Source organism: Bacillus rossius, chromosome 6 (genome assembly GCF_032445375.1).
Source record: "Bacillus rossius redtenbacheri isolate Brsri chromosome 6, Brsri_v3, whole genome shotgun sequence".
NCBI classification, from domain to species: Eukaryota; Metazoa; Arthropoda; class Insecta; order Phasmatodea; family Bacillidae; genus Bacillus; species Bacillus rossius.
The window spans coordinates 82,247,722-82,271,340 of record NC_086334.1 but is presented as its reverse complement, the minus strand read 5'-3'; the positions used below and the strand labels follow the sequence as shown (position 1 = coordinate 82,271,340).

At 40.2% G+C, this 23,619-nt stretch overlaps 1 protein-coding gene across 1 annotated transcript in view; it reads right to left on the bottom strand.

Annotated features, from left to right (window-relative positions):
• The window catches only part of LOC134533336 (glutamate receptor-interacting protein 1), a 351,603-nt gene that overhangs the window by 251,037 nt on the left and 76,947 nt on the right, over positions 1-23,619 (bottom strand). Inside the window, exon 3 of the mRNA XM_063370854.1 lies at positions 16,554-16,695. Within this exon, the coding sequence (XP_063226924.1) occupies positions 16,554-16,659 (106 nt within the window). The 5' untranslated portion in view covers positions 16,660-16,695. The remainder of the gene's footprint in view (positions 1-16,553; positions 16,696-23,619) is intronic.

The following is a 23,619-nucleotide window of genomic DNA, read 5'->3' as shown; positions in this document are numbered from 1 at the left end:
GATATTTGAGTGCAATAATTTTACATCTCTATTGAGTATTAATATACCTTTTGGTAATATAACGAAGACCATGGGAGATTGAGTGTAATAAATGACTAATAAACATTATTTGTAATGGTAAAACGAAATAATGCTTTTAGTACCAATAATCCCCCCATATCACGAAATTTTGTAAATCATTACTCCTTTCAATTAATGTTGTCCATATAAATAGCACGTAATTTATGTCTAATATCCATTAACTTATGCGCAACACTTATTATAATGATATAGCTGAATTTTCAATAAGATCTCAGGGAAAACAAACTTTATAATGCACGGTTAACACAATTGGTATTGCAAAAGGTATTTACTTCGGATCACTAGTATTGGTATTAAACACGTAAGTAATACAGTATTAAAATATGTGGAACACTCCTATCACATGATGTTTTGAAAAGTCGAACTATATATGCTATTTTAGCATTTATTAAAGTGTAGCTTCAATATGCATAAATATATATTGTTCACGACTCTCAAAGCAGGAATGATCTCACTTTGAATCTGTTGAATTCTATGACACGTTTAATTATTTTTCATGTTGACGGAGAAAATTACTATCAACACTTTTACAGGCTACAAATTCAATTTTGCTATCAATGTAAATGCCAGAAAATTGTTGTCCGTTGTCATATCCACCAGTTTGGACTCGGCTGGTATGATAGCACAAGCCCCAAGTGCGCCACCCATCCTACATAATCTATGGGGAGGAAAGTTAGTTCGCCACCCGCCCCTAGATGGCAGACAAAGGGGAATGTAAATTAAGGAAACTTTGTCTACCTGCCCAGCCTAATTCAGGACAAATATGTAAATACCCAGTGTTGTATCAAGAAGCCTTTAAATTGTACAAGTGAATGTAAATAGTATTGTAATTCGAATATGTATACAAAGGAAGGGTACAGATGTGCCCTCCCTGATGAATATGTACATACATTGCATATTTACTCTGGCTGAGCTAAGCCAGGCAAGAATGCAATTCCCAGTATTTTCTGGGTTAATAAAAGTGACAGAATACTTGAGCAGTATTATTTAGGCAGCGACCTCTCTGGAGGACCGCTCCTCCTTCCTACCTCTCCCTGCTCTTGGGCAGCGACCCCTGCTCGGGGACCACTCCCAGCTCTCTGTCCCCCCCCCCTCTGCCCGATCTCTCCCTGCTCTTGGGCAGCGACCCCTGCTTGGGGACCGCTCCCGCTCCTCCCCTCTGCCGATCTTCCCCTGCTCTTGGGCAGCGACCCCTGTTCGGGGACCGCTCCTGCTCCTCCCCTCTGCCCGGGATATGTCAATTTGGCGCCCAACGTGGGGCCAGTCAGCTTGGATAACCTGAGGACCACGCCCTGCCTCTACGAGAGCTATCAGCACAGCCGGAGCAAACATCCACTTCCAGGAGTGAAGACAACACCTGGTGGCGCCCAACAGAAATACCGCAATGGAGACTACACCGTGTGCTGCCCCAGATTGCCATACCCAGGATGGACCCCAAACCCCCGGCGTGTGTTGCAGGACATTATTCCATTTGCAGTGTCTGGGACACAATAATCGAGACATCGATCCCCAAGACTTCATCCACATATGCCAAACCTGCCGAGAACAATTGCAGGACCAGAAGCCAACGTCAGTTGTACCACACCGATGCTTCGCCCAAGACTGCCCACGGACAGCCCTAGTCTTCGTCACCTGCCAGGCCTGCCATCGCGACTACCATCTCGCCTGTCTAGGCTGGGAAGATACACCACTGGACCTTGCTGGGATGTCGTTTACCTGCGCCCAGTGTAGAGTAAATACCACTTTACCTTCAAGTACAGGATCTGCAAGTGTACCTCGGCCCTTTAGAGGGCAGGATCATGAGGACCCTGTGCAATCTGTCCACCAATGGGAGCAAGCCCTACGGGCGCATGCAATCCACCCCACCGAATGGGTGGACCAGATAGGTCCATTACTACTTGGGGAAGCCTCTAGATGGTGGAATAACCATGAAGGGCTGTATGACACCTGGGAAGAGTTCACAGGGGGCTTCCTGAACCATTTTGGAAACCAATCAAGACTGGCAAAGCTTACTGCCCAATTATATGGTACCAAACAAAAGGAAGGAGAGGATGTCGAAAGTTTCTTACTACAGAAAATGAAACTTTATAAGAGGCTACACCCAGGGAGAGACCCAAATGAATTTCTTCCTACCTTGTTGGAGCTGGTGCGGCCCAACCTACGGCCATTTCTACGGCATCCGCCTCCCGAGAATTTATCCGAACTTATGGTTCGAGCCACTGCCGTGCAGCGAGACTGTCTCGAAACTAGGGGCACTGTAACAAGTAAACCTTGTTCACCACCAACCCTGGTACAAGAATATGCTACCCCCAACAAAAGGTTGCCGAAGTGTTGGCACTGCCCTGAACAACACTTTCACAAAGACTGCCCAGTGCTCCGCTGCAAACAGTCTGAAAGGAACAGCCTCAACACAGTAGACCCCTGGAGGGAAAGAGTGGTGCCAACGAGCCCTACCCCTACACCGAAGGTAGAAGACCTCAACTCCCATGCTCGGCTCGAAGGTAGACCGACCCCGAGCCTTATGTGCGTACAGCACCACCCACAACAAGAACTGCCAAGAGTCAAGGTGCAACTGGACTCACAGCCCATTCAGGCTCTTATCGACTCAGCCGCCACCACTAATTATGAGCGCGAGAGTGTTGTGCAGATAATAGGGACCCCTATTACTTCCCAACCCCAAATGGCACAGCTTGCCACCCAGGGATCCACCATGACCTTACTGGGCAATGCTGTGGTACAATGCTGCATAGCCGATGTGGAGATGGAGATCCCATGTCTAGTCGCAAAGGATCTTCGAGAAGAACTTGTGCTGGGCCAAGATTGGCTCACGCAGCAGCAGGCGATATTGGACTTTGAAGATCAAACTATACACTTCGGACGAACGTCCCGCCGGACTCTTAACTGGGGCACCAAAGGAATGGGTGACCTGAATGCCCCTAATCAAAGTGGTGTTAACCCTAATCCTGGAATCTGCACTGAACAACACGGAGACCAACCTATGGTTGTGTTGACACAAGGGGACCAGAGACCTCAAGAAACTCCTTCCCTTCGCTCTGCCACAACCAAGCTAAGCCAAAATAACTCGGGCAGTGGTTTTCAGTGGTGCCAGAAAGGAGGAACCCCAAAGGGGAAATCGACCATGCAGTCATGGAGACAGCCGCTGAGCGGCGCCCTCTCAAAGGCAAGATGCCACTGGAAGAAAGAGCCTTTTCCAGACCGAGGAATATGGTTTCCCCAGAACAGGATTCACCTGCAGCCATGGAGACGGAAAACAGATCTGTCCAAAAACCCCGAACCCCAGGAACCTACTAGCCCCTCTCTACCAGGACAACTACCTCCAGGCCCCTACGACCATGGGAACGGCTGGGCAGACCAGCCCGCTACCGACTAACCTCCGCGAAGTGTAGTGGCCAGTGTAGAGGAGCCAGCCCTGGGACTGAAGCCCAGCGTGCTGACTCCTGGCATGTGCAACGATCCCAGCCAAGGCCACAGAGGGAGGGGGGCGAATTGTCATGTCCACCAGTTTGGCCTCGGCTGGTATGATAGCACAAGCCCCAAGTGCGCCACCCATCCTACATAATCTATGGGGAGGAAAGTTAGTTCGCCACCCGCCCTTAGATGGCAGACAAAGGGGAATGTAAATTAAGGAAACTTTGTCTACCTGCCCAGCCTAATTCAGGACAAATATGTAAATACCCAGTGTTGTATCAAGAAGCCTTTAAATTGTACAAGTGAATGTAAATAGTATTGTAATTCGAATATGTATACACAGGAAGGGTACAGATGTGCCCTCCCTGATGAATATGTACATACATTGCATATTTACTCTGGCTGAGCTAAGCCAGGCAAGAATGCGCTTCCCAGTTTTTTCTGGGTTAATAAAAGTGACAGAATACTTGAGCAGTTTTATTTAGGCAGCGACCTCTCTGGAGGACCGCTCCTCCTTCCTACCTCTCCCTGCTCTTGGGCAGCGACCCCTGCCCGGGGACCGCTCCCAGCTCTCTATCCCCCCCCCCCTCTGCCTGATCTCTCCCTGCTCTTGGGCAGCGACCCCTGCTTGGGGACCGCTCCCGCTCCTCCCCTCTGCCGATCACAAGAGTCTAGCGACAGCAATGGTACCTTCCTGCAGCTGGCCGCAAATGCCGATCCTTTCCGAAGTTAGCCTACCCCCTGGTTTTTTTTTATTTTTAAGCGCACGTTTTTTCTCTCCAGTATAAAAATGCCACATAGACTGTTTAGTGGATGGTTGGTTATATTAGGTAAGTATAGCTACATTAAAATTACTGTAAAATCATTTTATGGTTGCTTAGCAAATAACTTTTTAATATGTAGCTATCCAGCGCTAGGAAACAGTTTACATGATTTCACAGTATCTTTAATGTAGCTATCCTAACCAAATAAACCGTCCACAAAGTTTTAAAGTATTTATAATGTAGCTAACCTAACCTAATTGACCATTAGTTATCATGTCCTTACCTGAAAATTACAATTTAATTAATAAATATACTTTTATTTGCATTCATTCTTCAAATATATTTATTACTTTTGAAATGTTACGTGATCGTATTTATTTTTACAAGTACAAAAAAAAGTTCGTACCTGCCGGGATTCGTACCGTCAACCTTACATTTAGATGATTGCGCCGCTGAGCGCTCAGCCACGAGGCCATATTTGATAATTGGAAGTTTCAGATGGCATATATGATCGTGCCGCCGGCCCCGGAACGAGCGTAAGCGGTGCGGGAATTGCGGCCAGTTGCAGGAAGGTAGCATTGCTGTCGCTAGACTCTTCTTGCCGATCTTCCCCTGCTCTTGGGCAGCGACCCCTGTTCGGGGACCGCTCCTGCTCCTCCCCTCTGCCCGGGATAAGTCACCGTAACCGATCATCTATATATGGAATAAAATCAATAACAATCAATTTATTAAATATATATATATTCTTTTAATATCACTTATTAAACAACAGAATATATAATTCAAATTTTTATCATGAAATTTTTTTAATATTCTCTATAAAATTAAAAGCAAAGTGATTGGTAAAAACCATTTCACAGATTTCTTTATTTATACTACCTATTTAACATCCAAAACCTGAAATACCTGCATCTTACAACATGCATTTTACCATATAACAATATGGCCACTAGTGCTTCACAAATCCTTTTATCTCATTGTTGTCTCAATGGCTGAACAATGATTACCATCTATAATTCTGGTAGGCAACAAGATAATATAGCCTAGAGAGAACCTAACAAAATAGGCAATTTAATATATATCACACAAATAGCTTTCAATTATGGCTCATAGATGTATTAATAGAAAGCTAAAAAAGTAGTTTTTCTTACGGCTGTTTTATCTTTATTTACTCCATAGTCTGCTAGAAAAAATGAATACCTGTATTAAATATTTGTGCATTGAAATTATTAAGGTTTGAATAATTTATTTCATGTAGAGATAGCAGTGTGTAATAGCCGGTCCGGAAACTGGCTTCTGGCTGTGGAGCCGGAGCCGAGCCACCATCTTGGATTGAAACGTCATTGCGGCCATCATGGATGAGCATAACAAGACACAGCGTAATGGGACAAGTATATAACGGTGGCCATCTTGGATGACCATGACCGTGACCTTTGACCTAGACCTTGACCCCGGTGGCCATTTTGGATCCGCCATTTGGATCCACCATTTTTGATGACATAACTTTTTTCTCGAACTTTCCGGCAGTTTGTTTTCCGCCATTTTGAATTATGATGTCACCGTTGCAATTTCTGTTTTGCCCGCCATCTTTAATATTTTTATTTATTATCCATTTTTAATGAATTTTTTTTTAAAATTTATAAAAAAATTCAAGTAATAAAATTTTAATAAAAATTCTTAAAAAACCAGTTATTTACGACACGGAGCTCGGAGTCCTCGGTTCGAACCCGACGAGTGCAAAAACAATAAAAATGGCGACCAATCCTTCCCTCACTGTGGCTGCAGGCAGACTGACCCCCACCACTTTTTACCATGCTAATATATCAACAGGTAGTATGATGTCATGCCCGCCATTTGAAAATCCATAATTTTTATGTTAGAAAATCGGGAATAAAATTTGAAATCATTAAAAAAATTAATCAACCAAATTAACTAATAAAAATCTTTAAAAACACTGTTGCACTTTTCGTTACGGCTACCATCTTGAAAACCCATAATTTCAATGCTACAGATTCGGGAAAAATCCAAAATTCATAAAAAAATTCGCTCGTTAAGGAAATTATTGATTCCTGTCCTTGGTTCGATCCCTGGGTGATACAAAACAAATTTAATTTTAAAAAATACCACAAAAGTGACAGGTTTAAGAAAATTAAAAAAACGCCGCAAGTACTTTAAAAAAAAATTACACAAATTCTAACCTACAACAAGTACAAAAAAACACAGACAAAGTACTAAAGTCTTGTGGATTTCTCGATTCAAAAAGTCTTCTTATTGTATGGACTAAGCCCTTTACATGACTCGAAATATCTGTTCAGTCTATCAGGTCGACATATTGGTACACCACAATTTTCACACAAAGCCGAATTATCGACTTCATTAAAAGGACAGTGATATATTTCATGTTGTTTTGCACTTTGAATAGTTGCTAATAATTTGTTACAAAATATACAGCTTGATTCTGATGAATGTACACCCAGTCTAACACATTTCCTGAGGTGACGTTTTAAACCTCCATAGTGTATAAACTTGCTTAAACACCTGTTGAACTGATATTTAATGCGTTCAGAGTTATTACTACGATTGTGTATTACAAAATAATGTAATTTCAAGTTTTTGATCTTCTCACAGTATGAACAGTTGGGCGATGGAACACCGTTGGATGCTCCTTCCTTCATCAATGACACTGGAACTGTTGACAACCATTGTAACACTGCGGACATGTTAACTTCTGAAGCATTTGAGGTCTGCTCTGCGGAAGATGTTGCACACGTCGAAATCTCCTGCTGTGCTGAGGGAGCAGGTAAAGCTGTAGACGTCGTTGTCATCGGGCTCTGCACTGATGATAATAGACCTTCGATCCAGGTCGGTGTTGATACTGGTAATGATGTCATCGAGTTCTCAAGAATAGCTAGATACTGGTCTAATACGATAGTCAAGTCTGACTATACGATCCGTTCATCACCGCAGCCAGATACGGACTGAAGTTCATATCACCAGGGTCTCACTTATATATTCTAATTAGCTGGTTCAACTCATGAGTCAAAACAATAACCATGTTCATTATACTTGCACTTAACTGTCTCGGAGCATTTTATATAGTGACGATGTAAGCTATCGAGACATGAAATTAGTTTACCGCACTTATTGCACTGAAATTGTATTCGTTTCAGTAAATTATTCAGACAAATGCTTCTTTCATGTCTGCGCGCGCTTGAAGTGATAGAAAATGATGCACCACAGTATTTGCACTGATGCAATGAATGCTCTTCATTAATTGAAGTCTCCTCTGCAGCCGGTATCGGGATCTCCGCAGCTGTCGACACCACAGCCATTGAGCTCTCCGCTGTCGTGGTCTCCTCTGCAGCCGGTATCGGAATCTCCGACTCCATCATCGTTGCTGTAATCGAGGTCCCCGCCGCTGACGGTAAACAGTCTATCCCGGTCGAAAATGGAGCAGTAACTAAATCTCGTGAAACTATCTGAAGAGAGCAGGTCCGTACTGCACCGCGGCCAGAGGTGAACTGCGGGACCACTCGTATGAACCTCGCTTATATACCCTCGGTCTACTAGAATACTACATGAGTCAAAATATTGTCTGTATTTAAAATTAATTTTTTTTAGGTACCAAAAGATTATAGAAATTAAAAAACACACAAGTTCAAGTTTTACACAATTATTTATAAAAAATACAAAAATGCATGTTATGTTAAGGAATTAAGCATTTTCGCAAGCAGAGTCTTTAATGCCGCACGAACTTCCTCGTCGACTCCGGTTCCAACTGGTTCGCAGGTCACGGGATCAGGAACACAGGTAGCCAACTGGTCATCTTCTGCGATGTCGTTATCTCTAGCGATACATGGTCGATGGCATCTGTGACCACGTCTGCGCCTGGGCTTTACTGCAGTGCTAGTTGGGACAGATTCACTGCCTGAACTTCGACGATGAGACGCACGTCATTTGGACGTCTGCATAGAAGCATCACAGGTCGCATCAGGTTGCAACACGCTCATGTTTGATGTTGCACGTGCAGACGAGTCGACTACCTCAGCGATGTTAGCAGGAAGGATTGTGTGTGGACTCATGTGATAGAAGGCACAGTTTCCAGGTTCGCAACAATCGAATAGTGTCTGAGTCGGTTCGTAGGACACAGGAAAGTGCGCAAAGCACCAATGCTGAGCGACTCCATCACAGGTTTCTGTATATGTATGTAGATACCCACCTTCCTAGTAGCTGTACTCGACACTGCTGAAGCTAGGTCGTACGCTCACGTACACGTTAGCAGGATGAAACGTAAACATCTTCTTGCAGGTCGAACGACAACTGAAGGCACGAACAGATGTGTGACATTTATACATGCAGGCTCCTACTAACACTGTGTGTGCCATTTCTGCATTAACTGCGAGTTTGTACAGGCACAGACCCGTTCAAACTTGTCACATGGCTGCACGTATATTGTTTCGTTTTGAACTAGTAAATCTTGCAGTGTGTTTTTCAATTGGTGGTATGGGATTTTTCCTTCGTCCCACTCTATTCCGTGATAGTATTTACATAACCATTCATTATAGGTTTACTTTTTTCGTCTAGTAGTTTCCAAGAATACGGAGGTCGGAAGCTGCGAGTTCGAGTCTTTTCTCCGGAGGTGAAGCTAATTTCATTGAGAACAAAGCCGTTTTGGCTCTGGAAACCTTGCAGGTTGCAGTACATATTGTCGCTAGCAATGCTCGGTCGTAAATGAATTATTATCGCAAACGAATCACTTTTTAAGTAAAAATTTTCAGAAGTTTGTCTCAACAATTGTACAATTCAAGCCGATCGTGAAGTATCAAACAAAAAGCATAGGTGTTTGGTGGAATATTTTCGCTAGTCGTTATCTAGATCCTACAGTCGATGATGTTTGAATTTAATCGATCATCCTGTTTGGAAACGTCAAACACCATTAATGGAGCCGTGTTCTTGAAACTGTCGGGACTCAGTATCGGTGACTGTCTCCGCCCATAGCAAGCTTGCTAAAACTTGGCATACATTTGATATGCGAGAACAAATCATCCACTTTCAAAGTACCTGTTCATATCAACGTACGGATAACTTTCGCTGTTTAAAAATATTTTTACATTACGTATTTTACAGTTATCAAATAAGAAGCGACTTACTCCTGCATTGAGCTGTCTTCTGGTCTGAAGCCTGACGATGATGTATCATGGTTTTTCCGTAGCGAAGCTGGACTTTACTATCCAATTGATACGTTGACTATGAGGCAAGCCAGGATGAGTTTCCAGGCTGCAGGATCGGAATGGCACATCGAAGTTCTTGCCATTTTCTATGTTCTTCAACATCTTGTCTCGTTCAACCGTGCTCACTTGGATGTGGGGCAGCATCCACTCGATAGACTGTAGTGGTAGCGACACATCTTGAGGGTTTTCTGCAGCGGCGACAAATGCATTAATGTGTGTGTTGGCTAGAAACAGTACGAGCTCTTGTTACGAATTAATGATTATATGCTTGTAGTCCTCAGCGAATCCAAGAAGCATGGACAAAGGAACACAAACCTCGAACTTCCCTTCGGCATAAAGTGGAAGCTTATATTCAACCTCGAGAGCCCGACCGGCAATCTTTGCAGCATACTGTTTATTTGGCGAGAGCGAAAGGTAAATTTTCATAGCAGATGCTATGCCTACATCTCTCGTCTGGTCTACCTCAATGCCATTGAGTACATATGTAATGTGCTCGATTAGGTGAAGAATACCATTGCAGGATATTTACGTTGTTGTCGGATGCGTACCATAAACTTTTGTCAGCGTGCCTCTTATACGTAGAAATGACTCCGAAGGTAAAATACAAGTATATTGGTGCTGTACAGCAATGCGTACTTCTGATGGCAGTGCGTACGGTCCGAGCAGGAAAGGCTGGTACTCGTGCAATTCCATTTTTGTAATGGTGTCATCAAAAATTGCCGGATCTTCCACGTTGAGGATTTCGTCATCCATATTTATTCGGCACTTGTCCAATACTAAGAAGATACTTTATGGTGCCAGGAGTTAATGCACTGATGTCTGGCAGAGAACTTTTCTTGTTCACGCCATTGAGATTTCTTTTATAACTGTTCGGTTTTACTAACTTTATGACCATCGCTTCAAGTGCAGACGTAATGTAATTTCTTCGTCTTGAAAATTCATCAATCGTCCTCGCTGGTCAACGATTCTGATGACGACTTCGTGTGTGCACTTTATGACGACTGAAACATGAATGATACTATGCGGTACTTCCACCAGTTTATATCCTGGCAGGACCATCAGCGAAAACTCGTGCAGCATGTTGCTTAGTCTTCCGTTGAGATATGTTCCACTTGCCAAATTACAGTTTATTCTTATGACATTCATAGGCAAAATGTTTACTGCGCGTGTAGATTCGTACGTTCTTCCTGCATCATACAGTTTTGATTCGAATCCGAGCATAGAACTTATGGTCCCAGGTTTCGTAAAGTCTACAATTTCACTGCATGTTAGAATGCTTTTTTGAGTGTTTGGATTTCCACGCAGTTGAAAGTCTACAATCTGTGGTAACATATCCCTGTTGTAATTTGCAATGTCATCAATTTCGTAAGAGCCAACAAGTAACTGTATTTCATGAGCGGTCCCATCGCTTTTCAGGAAGCAGATCTTGCAATTTTCTTCGTCGATATTCGGTATGGCATTATACGTTTGAAAATCTACGAGTCCGATACACCATTCTCCGTCTAAATCCAGAGGCGGAAAATGAACAGCCCGAAGCTCAGATGCATGACTGTCAAGGTAAATGTTATCGAAATGACTAAAAATATATCATCACTGCACAACATTCAAGTAGTAATTGCTTTTGTCAGCTAAATTTTTTTAGTTAAAAAGCGAAGACACAAGTGACCGCAGTTTGTTTGATTAGACTTCTGTTCCGTTTCATAATTGTAGAACAATGTAGTGGTCCGGCCCAGGTACTGCCTAAGTTCTGGCGGAGGCCGTAAATTTCCAAAACTATCGTAGTACTGGGCCATTTTTCCAGACTTTATGTACGCCACCCAGAGCTTGCTGCGACCTGCTGCCGTGTATAAATTAATTATGGCATGTTGGTTGGTTTTTGGTTTGCTGGGCAAAGTGTCTCGCATAAACACGCCGCGGAAATTTGGTATTTTCAGTTTGCATGCGAACTTTATTAAATCTTCGTTGGTGAGCGGACGTTTCGGCAGAGAACTTATGATTTTTTCATTTGTTTCTTTCTCATGCCTAGGCCTGATTTGTGAGGACATAAGTACATTCCTGCGCCGTTTTTTTACCCTTGGCAATGGCTTCCATGCTGGCATTGTGTCGTTGTGCTTCTTTTAACTGCTTGCACTCATTCTTCAAAGTGTTGACTGCCCGCACTATACCGCTCGTTGCACCGATGAGGCCACCGAGAGCAACCAATGCAGGCAAAAGCAAAGGAAGAAATCCTCTTATAATCTTCTTGTCGAGAGTCTGTAATTTTTGCTTGGCTTTTTGTACGCCTGCTACAGTTTGCGTTTAGTCTTGCGTGAGTTAGTCTTTGACTTGGTGGAGCTGGTTAAACGATCACCCATTCCTAATTTGGTCTTTGCCTTCATGATTATAGATACGGCCCAGGCCGCGATTTTCTCTCCTAGTCCCGCGTTCGACCATTCGCTTATTTCTTCAGCTTCCTGTGCAAATATCTCGTCGGCCCGGTGTCTGGATTCCAGATCATTCTTAATGAATATGCAATATCGTGCTGCTTGCACTTTTCGTCGAGAGAATTAATGCCATCGTCACCTCAAGCTAACAGTTTCGCTAGTTTAGTGCCGGGGCCGCAGAATCTGTAGCCAAGAATGTGTAGCTCGAATGGCAGATTGTTTATCAGCGAGTTTAAGAGTCCTGCACCGATGTGTTTTTTGTTCCTATCTCTTCGAGACATTGCGTGCAACTGACCTAAAATCAATAAATACGATTGTTCTTATAGAATGTTTGTCAGTACAATGCAAGTCGTCAAGCAAGAAGTATATTTGTCCATGCGCATTACGCAGGACGATGAAACTAGCGGTCGTGAGTCACGACATGGATTACTGTTGGCTTCTGCCGTATGATGCATAATGGCGGGTCCGTCCTACTACGGCAAAACGTGCGTTCTACTGAGTTTATTAGAGGAGCAAAATGGCCTTCGGTTTTGAGAACGTTTACCTCTATTCCAAGTCGTTTCAACAGCCAAAGTACCAGCGCTTGACCACTGTTCTACAATCGGTGGATGCTCTCGAGTATTTTCCGTTTAATGATAATACTGATGTGCTGACTACCGACGAAGCAAAGCCTAATTCCATGTTTTTTTTTCCGACGATGTAATGTGCGAGAAGCAAGGTATTATACAAGAGTATTTTCTATGGACATACACGCCAAGGTAGACTGCATTTACCTGTGTCAGACGTACAGTCGTATTCCAAAACATCTCCTACGAGATAATGCGAATGTTTTAAGTTTGTTTCGCATGGACGAACTTAATTTACGACACGCCTACGACGACCATGTAAACACCGACATAATGTTTCAGGAATTCAAAGAAATGTGGTCCTTGTGTTGGAAAGATGAGCATGGATTAATAGTCATCGTAAAGGACTGGCCTCTATATAAGGGCAGGTACAGACGAGGTTTCGATTAGTTTATCGTCAAACATGAATCGTGGCATTTCTAAATTTGGTCTTAGCAGTCGAGCTCCAAGTACCCAGATATGCGCCGTTAACCACGATGCTTGAATACGTAAATACATTTTGCTACTCGGCGAAGAAATAAAACGCGCAAAAGATGAAATAATAGAGTAAATCGTTGCCATCGATCAGCATGTGGAATTCTCAGATTCACGAATTCTCGACATGGTCGAAGTATCGAATGTGCAAAGACGTGACGATTTGAGGACTTTACAAAGTAGTCTGTAAGCAACACTATCTCACTTGACAACAAATTCGGAAAGAAGTTTCTGCGAACGAATAAAAACGTATAAAGGAGGACTTGCAATATGTTTTCAGCCAGTACAATGTCAGACCTGGCCAGTGACCTTCATCGAGCTATACAGTCTGTTCGTGAAAAATATCTACTTGCTAGACGAACCAGACTTGCAAGTGAGATGGAAAATGAAGAGATATTTAAGCCGATCACTAGTCGACTCGACGAACTTAAAAATAAAGATGAACCAGCCATCATTGTGAAGACAGAAGTTGAAGATGAAATGCCAACTGTAAAGAAGAGAAAGTATGAACCAGATCGAGAAGAAGAGTCCATGCACAAGAAAAAATACCGAAAAAGGGACACCAAATTCATGCAATGGTCTGGCCATACCTTATATCGTTTATGAGTCGGAATAATGTCACGACCTACGGAGTGTACAGAAAACATAATAAGTGGTTCCTCGGTGTTAAAGAAATAGACTTTCTACCAGGAAATATCGTGCGCCCAGAAGAGTTCAAAACCCGTGGGACTCTGGGTCTGTACGAATTGCTGTTTCGCAGGGAGCCTAGAGGATATTCTCACAAAGACTTACAAGAATACAACAAACTGCTACAGCTAACCAATGCACATTTTCGCGATAACGATCCAGATAGTGGTGTATATAAAGACGAAGATCATGAAAAAATTGACATTCTCGCTAATCTCTTCAGTGAACTAACAATACATGGTGAAGGTTTAAAAAAGCTAGAAAGTGATCAGATATTTGACTATGTATATTGGGACGACCCCAATGAATTAATTGATCGACTTAGAATTCTACATGCTTCGCTTAGTGTAGGAAACTATTCGCACATAAACGAAATAGTCTCTATACTCGAAGAACTGAGGGAAGCCGGCTACATACAATGAGTCAAACCGGAATCGCTCACGAACTTCATGCTCCTGCTAGACGAAAATACCTTCATCGCAAGGTTATAGTTTTTGGATTTGATGATTTATTCCAGGCAGACCTTATTGAGATGATACCGTATTCACGATTGAATAAAGGTTTCAAGTACATGTTGACAGTCATCGATGTTTATAGCAAGTTCGCTTGGGCTAAACCTGTCAAATTAAAGACTGCAACTGAAGTAGCCAAGGTGATGGACAGTATTTTGTGTGATGGTCGTGTACCGACACACCTGCAAACGGACCTTGGGAAAGAATTCTACAATGCAACCTTCAAGGCCTTGATGAAGAAGTATGACATCAAACACTATTCTACATTTATTTACGTTAAAGCCTCCATTGTCGAAAGGTTTAACAGAACTTTGGGTTCCAAGATGTGGAGACAGTTCACGGCTAACGGAAATTACAAGTGGCTTGACATATTGCGAATCTAATAAGCAAGTATAATCATACGGTACATTCTACCACGAAAATGAAGCCAAAGGATGTAAAGGACAATCGTCTGCTTTGATTAGTGTTTACAAACACAAAGAAGAAAGATCCACGAAAGCTTAAAGCTAATGTCGGTGACATTGTGCAAATCTCCAAGCAGAAAGGTATTTTCGAGAAAGGTTTCACTGCGAACTGGAGTCCCGAACTTTTCCGTGTGACACATGTTCGTGAATCAGAGCCTAGCACTTACTACCTCGAAGATTTGGACCACAAACCTATCTGTGGCGGCTTCTATGCTGAAGAGATTCAGCCTACGTTGTATCCCGATACGTACTTGGTGGAGAAGATTATAAAACGAAGAAATTGACGGTCCAACGTCAAGTGATGGGGCTTTCCTCCCGCTTTAATTCGTGGGTGGCAGATGCAGAAATTGAGAAATCCACAAGACTTTGTCTGTGTTTTTTTGTTCTTGTCGTAGGTTAGAATTTATGTAATAAATAAATTTAAAAGTTCTTGCGGTTTTTTTATTTTCTAAAACCTGTAACTTTTGTGATATTTTTTAAATTTAAATTTGTTTTGTTTAACCCAGGGATAGAACCAAGGACAGGAATCAATAATTTCCTTAACGAGCGATTTTTTTGATGAATTTTGGAATTTTTCCCGAATCTGTAGCATTGAAATTACAGATTTTCACGATGGTAGCCCTAACGAAAATTGCAACGGTGTTTTAGAGACTTTTATTATTTAATTCAGTAGATTAATTTTTTTAATGATTTTTAAATTTTTTCCCGATTTTCTAACATAAAAATTACGGATTTTCAAGATGGCGGGCATGATGTCATACTACCTGTTGATATATAAGCATGGTAAAAAGTGGTGGGGTCAGTCTGCCTGCAGACACAGTGAGGGAAGGAGTGGTCGCCAATTTTTTTTGCACTCGTCGGTTTCGAACCGAGGACTCCAAGCTCCGTGTCGTAAATGATTGTTTTTTTAAAAAAACACTTATTAATATTTTATTACTTCAATTTTTTATAAATTTTTAATTTGTTTCATTAATATCATATAATAAATAAAAAAGTTAAAGATGGTGGGCATAACGGAAATTGCAACGGCGACGTCATAATTCAAATTGGCGGAAAACAAAATGCCGGAAAGTTCTAGAAAAAAATGACGTCATACAAAATGGCGGATCCAAGATGGCGGATCAGAAATGGCCGCTGGTGTCAAGGTCAAGGTCAAAGTTCACGGTAATGGTCATCCAAGATGGCCAACATGATATACTTGTCCCATTACGCTGTGTCTCGTTACGCTCATCCAAGATGGCCGCCGACGTCACAATCCAAGATGGTGGCTCGGGCTCCACAGCCAGAAGCCAGTTTCTGGACCGGCTATTACACACTACTAGAGATTAATTTTTTTATTAAATTAATTTGAATGCTTTGTAATGTCAGTACAAATGTTTTAATATATGTAGAAAACACATATTTTTCTAAACCATTTAATTTTTTAAAATGGGTTTTGTCTGAAAAGTTGGTTTACGGACGATAATTTTACATAATAACGTCATAAACAATATTTATGAATAATTGCATATTATTTTTATTTTCAAATACCATTTACAGATTTAGCAAATTAATTTTAATTCACTTTTTAAATATAATCACGAACAATGAGTTAAAAAGCCCCCCTTAATATGTTTGATATTACAGAAGATTTTCTCGCACGGTGGTTGGCCGGTTCTTGCACGCTCGGCTCAGGTGGAACGTGACAATATTTCGTACGTGCAGCTGGCGTTCATCGATTTATAAGACTTTATCACGTCAAAACAGATTTTTAAAAGCAACATGAAATGTTAGAAACTCCAGAAATGAAGGTGATTCCAGCCGAGTAAGTAACTGGTGAGGTCGCGTGGCACTGATAGTGTGGGAAGGTATGCAGGACTCACGCGAGTTGGAGCCCAGGGCCTGCTCGCCGCCGCCGGGCTGCAGCGCTGAGCCGCAGCTGCGTCGCTTGTGGCGCACCCTCAGGCGAGGCAGCCTCAGCGAGAACATGCCGTCCCCTCCACCTGGCGAACCGCTCCTCCAGTCCTGCCAACATCCCCCTCGGCTCGATCATATCACTTCAATTCATCATACAAGTCACAGGTTCAACAACATTACAAACAATCTATTCTATCATTTCTACTCTACTTCAAACTATTTACTGGAGTTACTTGATTTCAACAACCTTCTAATAGTATGAAGCAAGTTGTTCCATGTCTTTACAGGGCATGTCCACGTGACACTCGATTAACCAGGCATGTCCTGTTAGATTACCAGACCCGATAAGTATAGCTGGCGCCTGGCTTCTGGCTGTGGGTTGTGGATGGGGCAATTACAGATTGCTCTGACGTCACGGCAGCCATTTTTGTGTCGAACTATCCTCAAAATTGCTCTAAAGTGACTCAAAATTTACCAAAATTCCTAATAATTTCCCTTTTTCGAGGGAAAATTCCCGTTTTAGTCCTCAAAGATACCAATGGCTTGTGAATTCCTCAAAGTGGCTTAAATTCCGAATGGACAAGCCTCTTCAAGCCGCTGATTTCAATGACCACCATATTGAAGTGTTGCATTACCGTTGCAAATATCTTCATGCCTGTCATATTGAAAATCGGTAAAAATATATTAGAAACTCGGGAAAAATTCTTATTTCATAAAAAATTAAATGATAAAATTGTATTTAAATATTATTTAAAAACACTGTTGTCCATTATTTTATGGAGGGGAACCACACATAACTTACAAACACACAATTTAGAACAGTCATAACTTAGAAACCTCAAAAAATACACATAACTTAGAACTGTAATAAGTTATAACGATCATAACTTTGAAACACATAACTTAGAAACACACAATGTAGAAACATACAACTTAGAAACTTCATAACTTATAAAGTCATAACTTAGAACCATCACAACTTAGAAACACGCATTATATAACTGTCATAACTTAGAAAAACATAACTTAGAAAAACGCAACTTAAAACAACACAACTTTGAAACGTCATAACTTAGAAATGTCGTAACAAAGAAAATCATAACTTAGAACTATCACAACTTAGAACTGTCACAACTAAGAAAATCATAACTTAGAACTATCACAACTTAGAACTGTCACAACTTAGAACAGGCTTAACTAAGAAACACGCAACGTAGAAGCACACTACTTTGAAATGTCATAACTTAGAAAGTAATAACTAAGAACTATCACAACTTAGAAACACACAACTTAGAGCTATCATAATTAGAAACACGTAACTTAGAAACACGCAACGCTGAAACACACAACTTAGAATTTTTGTTGAGAAAGCGTAAGTAATTTGAATGGGCTGTAGCGATAAAATATTTTTTGTACTCTCCCTGCATTCAGATCTGCACTCTTGTGGCGAAATAGTAACTTACGCGTTTAGTTTGTATCCCACGGTATAGGTGGCGCTGTCAGTTCCACACATAGCTAGATGAAGATCAGGTAATGGTTTGCCAGCCAGATCCGTTCGAGACATTTGTTGATTCCGGTTTTTCATGGATAACTTGAAATTTATTTTAGTGAAAACAGTTTTTTTTTGTTTGTGTACTAATTATAACAAATAATATTATTTAACTCTATGTACATTGGCCTAAATTTTTTGTTTGACTTAATATAATTTTTTTTAAATATAACTTTTCCGTGTTTATGACCTCACTGTTGACAAGACGTTAAACCGAAATAAAAATATTTTTATTAAATTAACTTTAAAATCTCTCTTGTTTTTGCGTCATAAGACATTCTCCTTCGTAGTAGCATTAGTGTCATTTATATATTAAAATAAAATATTATTATTAAAAGTAGTGATAAACTTAGTTTCTTGAGAACATACATACTACCTTAAGTATGTAAAGTACACGTCAAAACTTTGAGTGCGAAAGCATAATATTTGGAGAAAAAATAACTTTTAATGTTCAGACACAGAGTACACTTGTTACAACTTCTTTTTCACATTTTAGGTATTACTAACGACAAAAATTAAAAAAAAAATTTAAAAAAAAAATTTACTTGACACAAAAGTAATAGAGGTGCTATTTTCCTCTTAAATTTCTGAACAATACTGCACAAGTATTTTTACTGGGAATGCAGTAAATATTTAGCCAGACAGCCGGTTCCAACGTGTCAGGGAGGTCATACGCGGTGTCATTTAGAAAAACCTTGGAGTAAAAGATCAAGATTGATGGAACAGAATTTGAATCAGAGCCTTCGTGATTAGGCCACTTGATTCGATCATACGTAACTTTCGTTAATTGAAGGGTGAACATAATTTATTTGTATGGGTATTTTGTTGTATTTTAAAAATATTTTTAAAATTATAGTTTTTGATACTTTAATTATTTTAATTGTTTGAAGGTACAACTTATTTTCATATTTTTTAACTATATAACAAAAACAAACGATTTTCTTTTGATACATACTTATTTTTTCTATGTCATTACATAGATGTTTATTACTCTTTATGACTACTATTATAATCGTGCAGGGGTATTTCCCGTTTATATAATTAATACTTTGGATTTGTATAAGTGTGGGCAAAATGGATTTTCCTGCTCTTTCGGAAAGCAGATGTTCAGGCTGACTTCATATTTTAGCATGACTCGTGTGGCCGAAAATGCGGCTTTCTTTTGACTGTCCAGACTTCAACTCTATCTGCTCGGTGTGACCTCCGTTACGTCTGAATCAGTAATTTATCTCACGGTCTTTCTCTTCCATCACGGACTTTGAAAGTTTCCAATGCCTTAACACTAGGACTACCGGCACCAGCTGACTATCTAGAACTACCACGAGGGGTCAATTTGACTCTTTTTAATTTTTATCTTTAAATAATAAATTCCTAAATAGTTGTGACAACTTTATTGCAGAGCCAAGAAATATTGTACTGATTTAAGAATTTCTTATCTAAAAAAATTACAAAACCAAATTAATGCACTGGTTTTATTCACCTACAATTTGACAAGGTACTAAATCCTGGATACATTTACACATATGTGATATTTACTTGAAATTTATTAACCACACCCAGGTTTCGTACATCCTGCAATATTTTCTTTTTATGTGTTATTTCTGCAGGAACAGTATAACCACTATTGTTCAGTCACTAACATGACATATAATTCGCCACATGAAATGTTTACTCCTAGTACTATCATAACCACACAATGTTTTTATACATTGCTGCGACACTAGTCATTGTTTTTTTCCTTCTGCAGCAATGCATTATTGTACCAAAAATGGCAATACTATTGTTCAACAACATTAAATAAAAACGTAATAGCAATGTTATTATTCAGCCTAAACATTACCAGTAAAAAAAAACCATAACACTACTATTTTCAGCAAAACTTAATATCATATAAAATACTATTTACATTTTACACAGATGAGGCGTTTACTCCCAACACATTTTCCACACACTGGTTTTCTGCATGCAGCACAATTTACCATTGTTTTGTTCTTTCTGCAGTTGCCACACTTCTTTCGCGATTTTTCTGTTTCTTCATCGCCGTTGCTAACAATATGTGGCTTGGTATTCTTGTTAGCCAGGTAAGCCGCTCGTAGCTCTTCGCACAGCTCCAGGATAAATTTTCTTCTTTTGATTTTCCTTCCAGTTACTTCTTTGTACAGGATCCATGCATTGATACACGCCAAATATAACACATTGAAAAAAACATGAACCGGCCAACATCTTCATCCTGATTTGACAGAATATTTCCGCGCCATTTGGTCCAGAACATCAACGCCAAATTTAGTGTCATTGTAGTATTGGATGGTTTCAGGAGTCTTCTTTTCATTGTCAGCAATGCTCACATTTGGATGGAGTGAGCTCATGAGGATCAAATTTTTACTGACTTTCCCCTGATACACTGTAAGAGTTGTGTCCTTGTTCCTGTACACATATGTTGTATGCAACTGTTGTTTGCAATTTTTAGCAGTAGGTGGCACCTCCTTCCTAGAGCGATTTACAGTGCCGACTAAACTGGTTTTCTTGTCCTTCAGTGCATGGCAGAGTTCTAGAGAAGTGAAGAAGTTGTCCGTCGTTACATTTCTGCCGCTCAGCAAATATGGTTCCAATAGGCGTAGAACTACGTAGGTGCCCAGTAGCTGATCACGGGGTCGGTCATCTTCTTTTCCAAGATACGGGAACCCGTTGACTAGATATTTAGAGTCGACATCTGATGCCAGCCAGAATTTGATCCCAAATTTATCGGGCTTATTGGCCATGTATTGCGTGAATGGGCACCTAGCTTTTGTTGGGAAAAGCTGCTCATCCACTGTGATATTTATACCAGGCTTGTAGCATGCAATGCTATTTTGTATAAAGCCATTCCACACATGTGACACTAGTGCATACTTATCAGTCCGTAAACGTTCACTACGTGTAACTCGATCATCAAAGCGGAGAAATCGCATTATTTCGCAAAATCTATTTCGCGACATGGTTTGCGTAAAGAATGTTGGTCCCCAGATGCTTGACCATAGTGCAGATAGCTCCAGACCTTTTGCTGCATAAGCTTCTCGAGCATAAATTATTGATATGAAAGCTTCAAGTTCTACGAGTGTGATGGTCCATGTATTATCATGTAATTTTCTGCAGGCTTCATTCTCAGTAGATGTCTTGATATGTAGAAGGATGTCTAGAGTCAGCAACAGTCTCCACGCACTTAGCGGAGAATTATTCTTGATCTGTCGCTTAGCATGAAGTGTAGGACCATTATTTTCTTTTACTACATTTTGAGCTCCCCGTCTACCAGGAAGGATGTTCCCAAAGTCAATCACCTCCCACTCTGTTCCATCCCTAGAAACCTCAATGTGACCGACAGCAGGCCCTACATGTACACACGGCACAGAACCTTCAGGCTGCATCCCTTGAACGAGTAACGATTCTGTCCCGGTACCTCTCAATACAGTCGCCGATTCAGGTGGCATCTTTTTCAGTGAAGAACACTTTGTTGGTTTCACACGTTGAATTGTTTTGCACATACTGCTACTTCTACTGCGGTTAGCCCATTGACTACTACACAATACCTGAGCATGATCATCTTGTGGGGCGAATTCAACATCTTCCACTTCCATTTGAGAAGGTTGCTGCTCAGCTACCTGTTCTTTTTTCCTTGTGTTACTGAAGGAGTAGTAGCCCGTGATGTTTTACGGACATCGGCGTCTTGTAGGATTTCCGATTCCACCTCTTCATCAGAATGTCTGTCACTATCGCTGTTCTGAGGTACATATTCTTCACCACTAGACAAATCATTATCACTATTTTCACTGCCTGAGTTTGTTTCACAAATGTCTTGAAAATATCGGAGTGCCTGATCTGTAGTTGGTCTTTGGCGACGATCCATCATACACTGGAACGATTGTACAATGACATAGAGATTACCAAAAAACAATTACCTAAGACAATAATCAACTCTCTCTCCACTGCAAATGTAACAGACTAAAATCAAAAACATTTCACGACCCGTCCTCCAAAATTGATGAAAAAATATAACAAATCTCAAGCGGAGGAGTAACTGGAAACTAGTAACACAGAAACTGTAGATAGAGGAAGATAACTAATTGCTTTGTAATGTCAGAAAACCGCAACACACTGTAAGACGATATGATAATTATCTTTGTATATAATATGTCTCACCAGTGAGAGGAAAGGCGGAGTCAGATAAAAATATCACAGGCCCTACGGAATGATGCTGCATGACCATGTACTGAGAGAGCAATTGTTTCCTTCGCAGATAATCCACACCAAATATCCTTTCGACACATTATTCATCCATAAAAAGAGTATTTTTTTCTTAACAAGACATTACTAAAAATACTTATTTACTAATATATACTTATGTGGCATTTATTAATCACAAACTGAATACTTTTCTGCAGAGGTCAGTTTGACCCCTGTCGGTTGTTCTAGGTAAAATTGGACAAAAATATTGTAATTAAATAGTTTCTGCATAAAACCTGAGTAAATCGATGTTCAAAAATTGTTAACAACGTAATTTTAGGAAAAGTCACGAAAGGTCTGTTAATTTGAATCAGATATATAGATTTGGCATCATTTATAAATATCGTAAGGGGTCAAAATGACCCCCTTGGTAGTTCTAGTGTTAACAAGGAAGTTGTAGTGTAACTCGTACAACGGCTGTTTTCGTTTATTATTTTTTGTAATTTAAGTGTGTTAACGACACAGAGCTTTTCATCCAAAATGATTAAATTATTTTTGTTTCGTATTTCGCCCCATAAACTTTAAAAAGTTAAAATTGTTTAAATGATTTAATAAAAGAAATTATTGTTTTAACATACATTTTTTCTAAAATCAATGGTGATAGGGGCAAATATTTTTTGCACCCAGATAATTATTTACCCTAAATTGGATCGCTACCACCATATTAGTTTGAATTTTACCCATTAGAGTGTAGTAATTATTTATTATTACTGTGGCGCAGGACATTGGGATGCCATCTTAACAATCCATAATTATTTGTCTAGAAATTCAGGAAAATGTCATAATTCATTAAAAAATCTACAATTAATATACTTACTGATTGAATCGAACTATTCCTCCCCTTTGTTCGATTCTTGATCGTTGCAAAAAAAATAATATTAAATTTAAAAAAAATAAGTTAAAGTCTTAACATCATCGTAGTTTCCTAGCCAACCAAGCAGTAGAAATATTGACCGTCATCTTGAAAATTTGTTATAATTAACCTAGAATTTCGGAAAAAATTCCAAAATTTACTAAAACAATCACTCATTTATATACTAATTTATTCGATCAATATCCATTCTTAGTTCGATCCTTAGTCAATGCAAAAAAAAAAAATTAATTTTATATCACATCAACTTAACATAAATGTGTCAGAGTGGAAATAAAATTAAATAAAATATATTCGATTATTTATATTCAACTTCAGGAACACTTGCTAATGTTAAAAATATTATTAATATTTT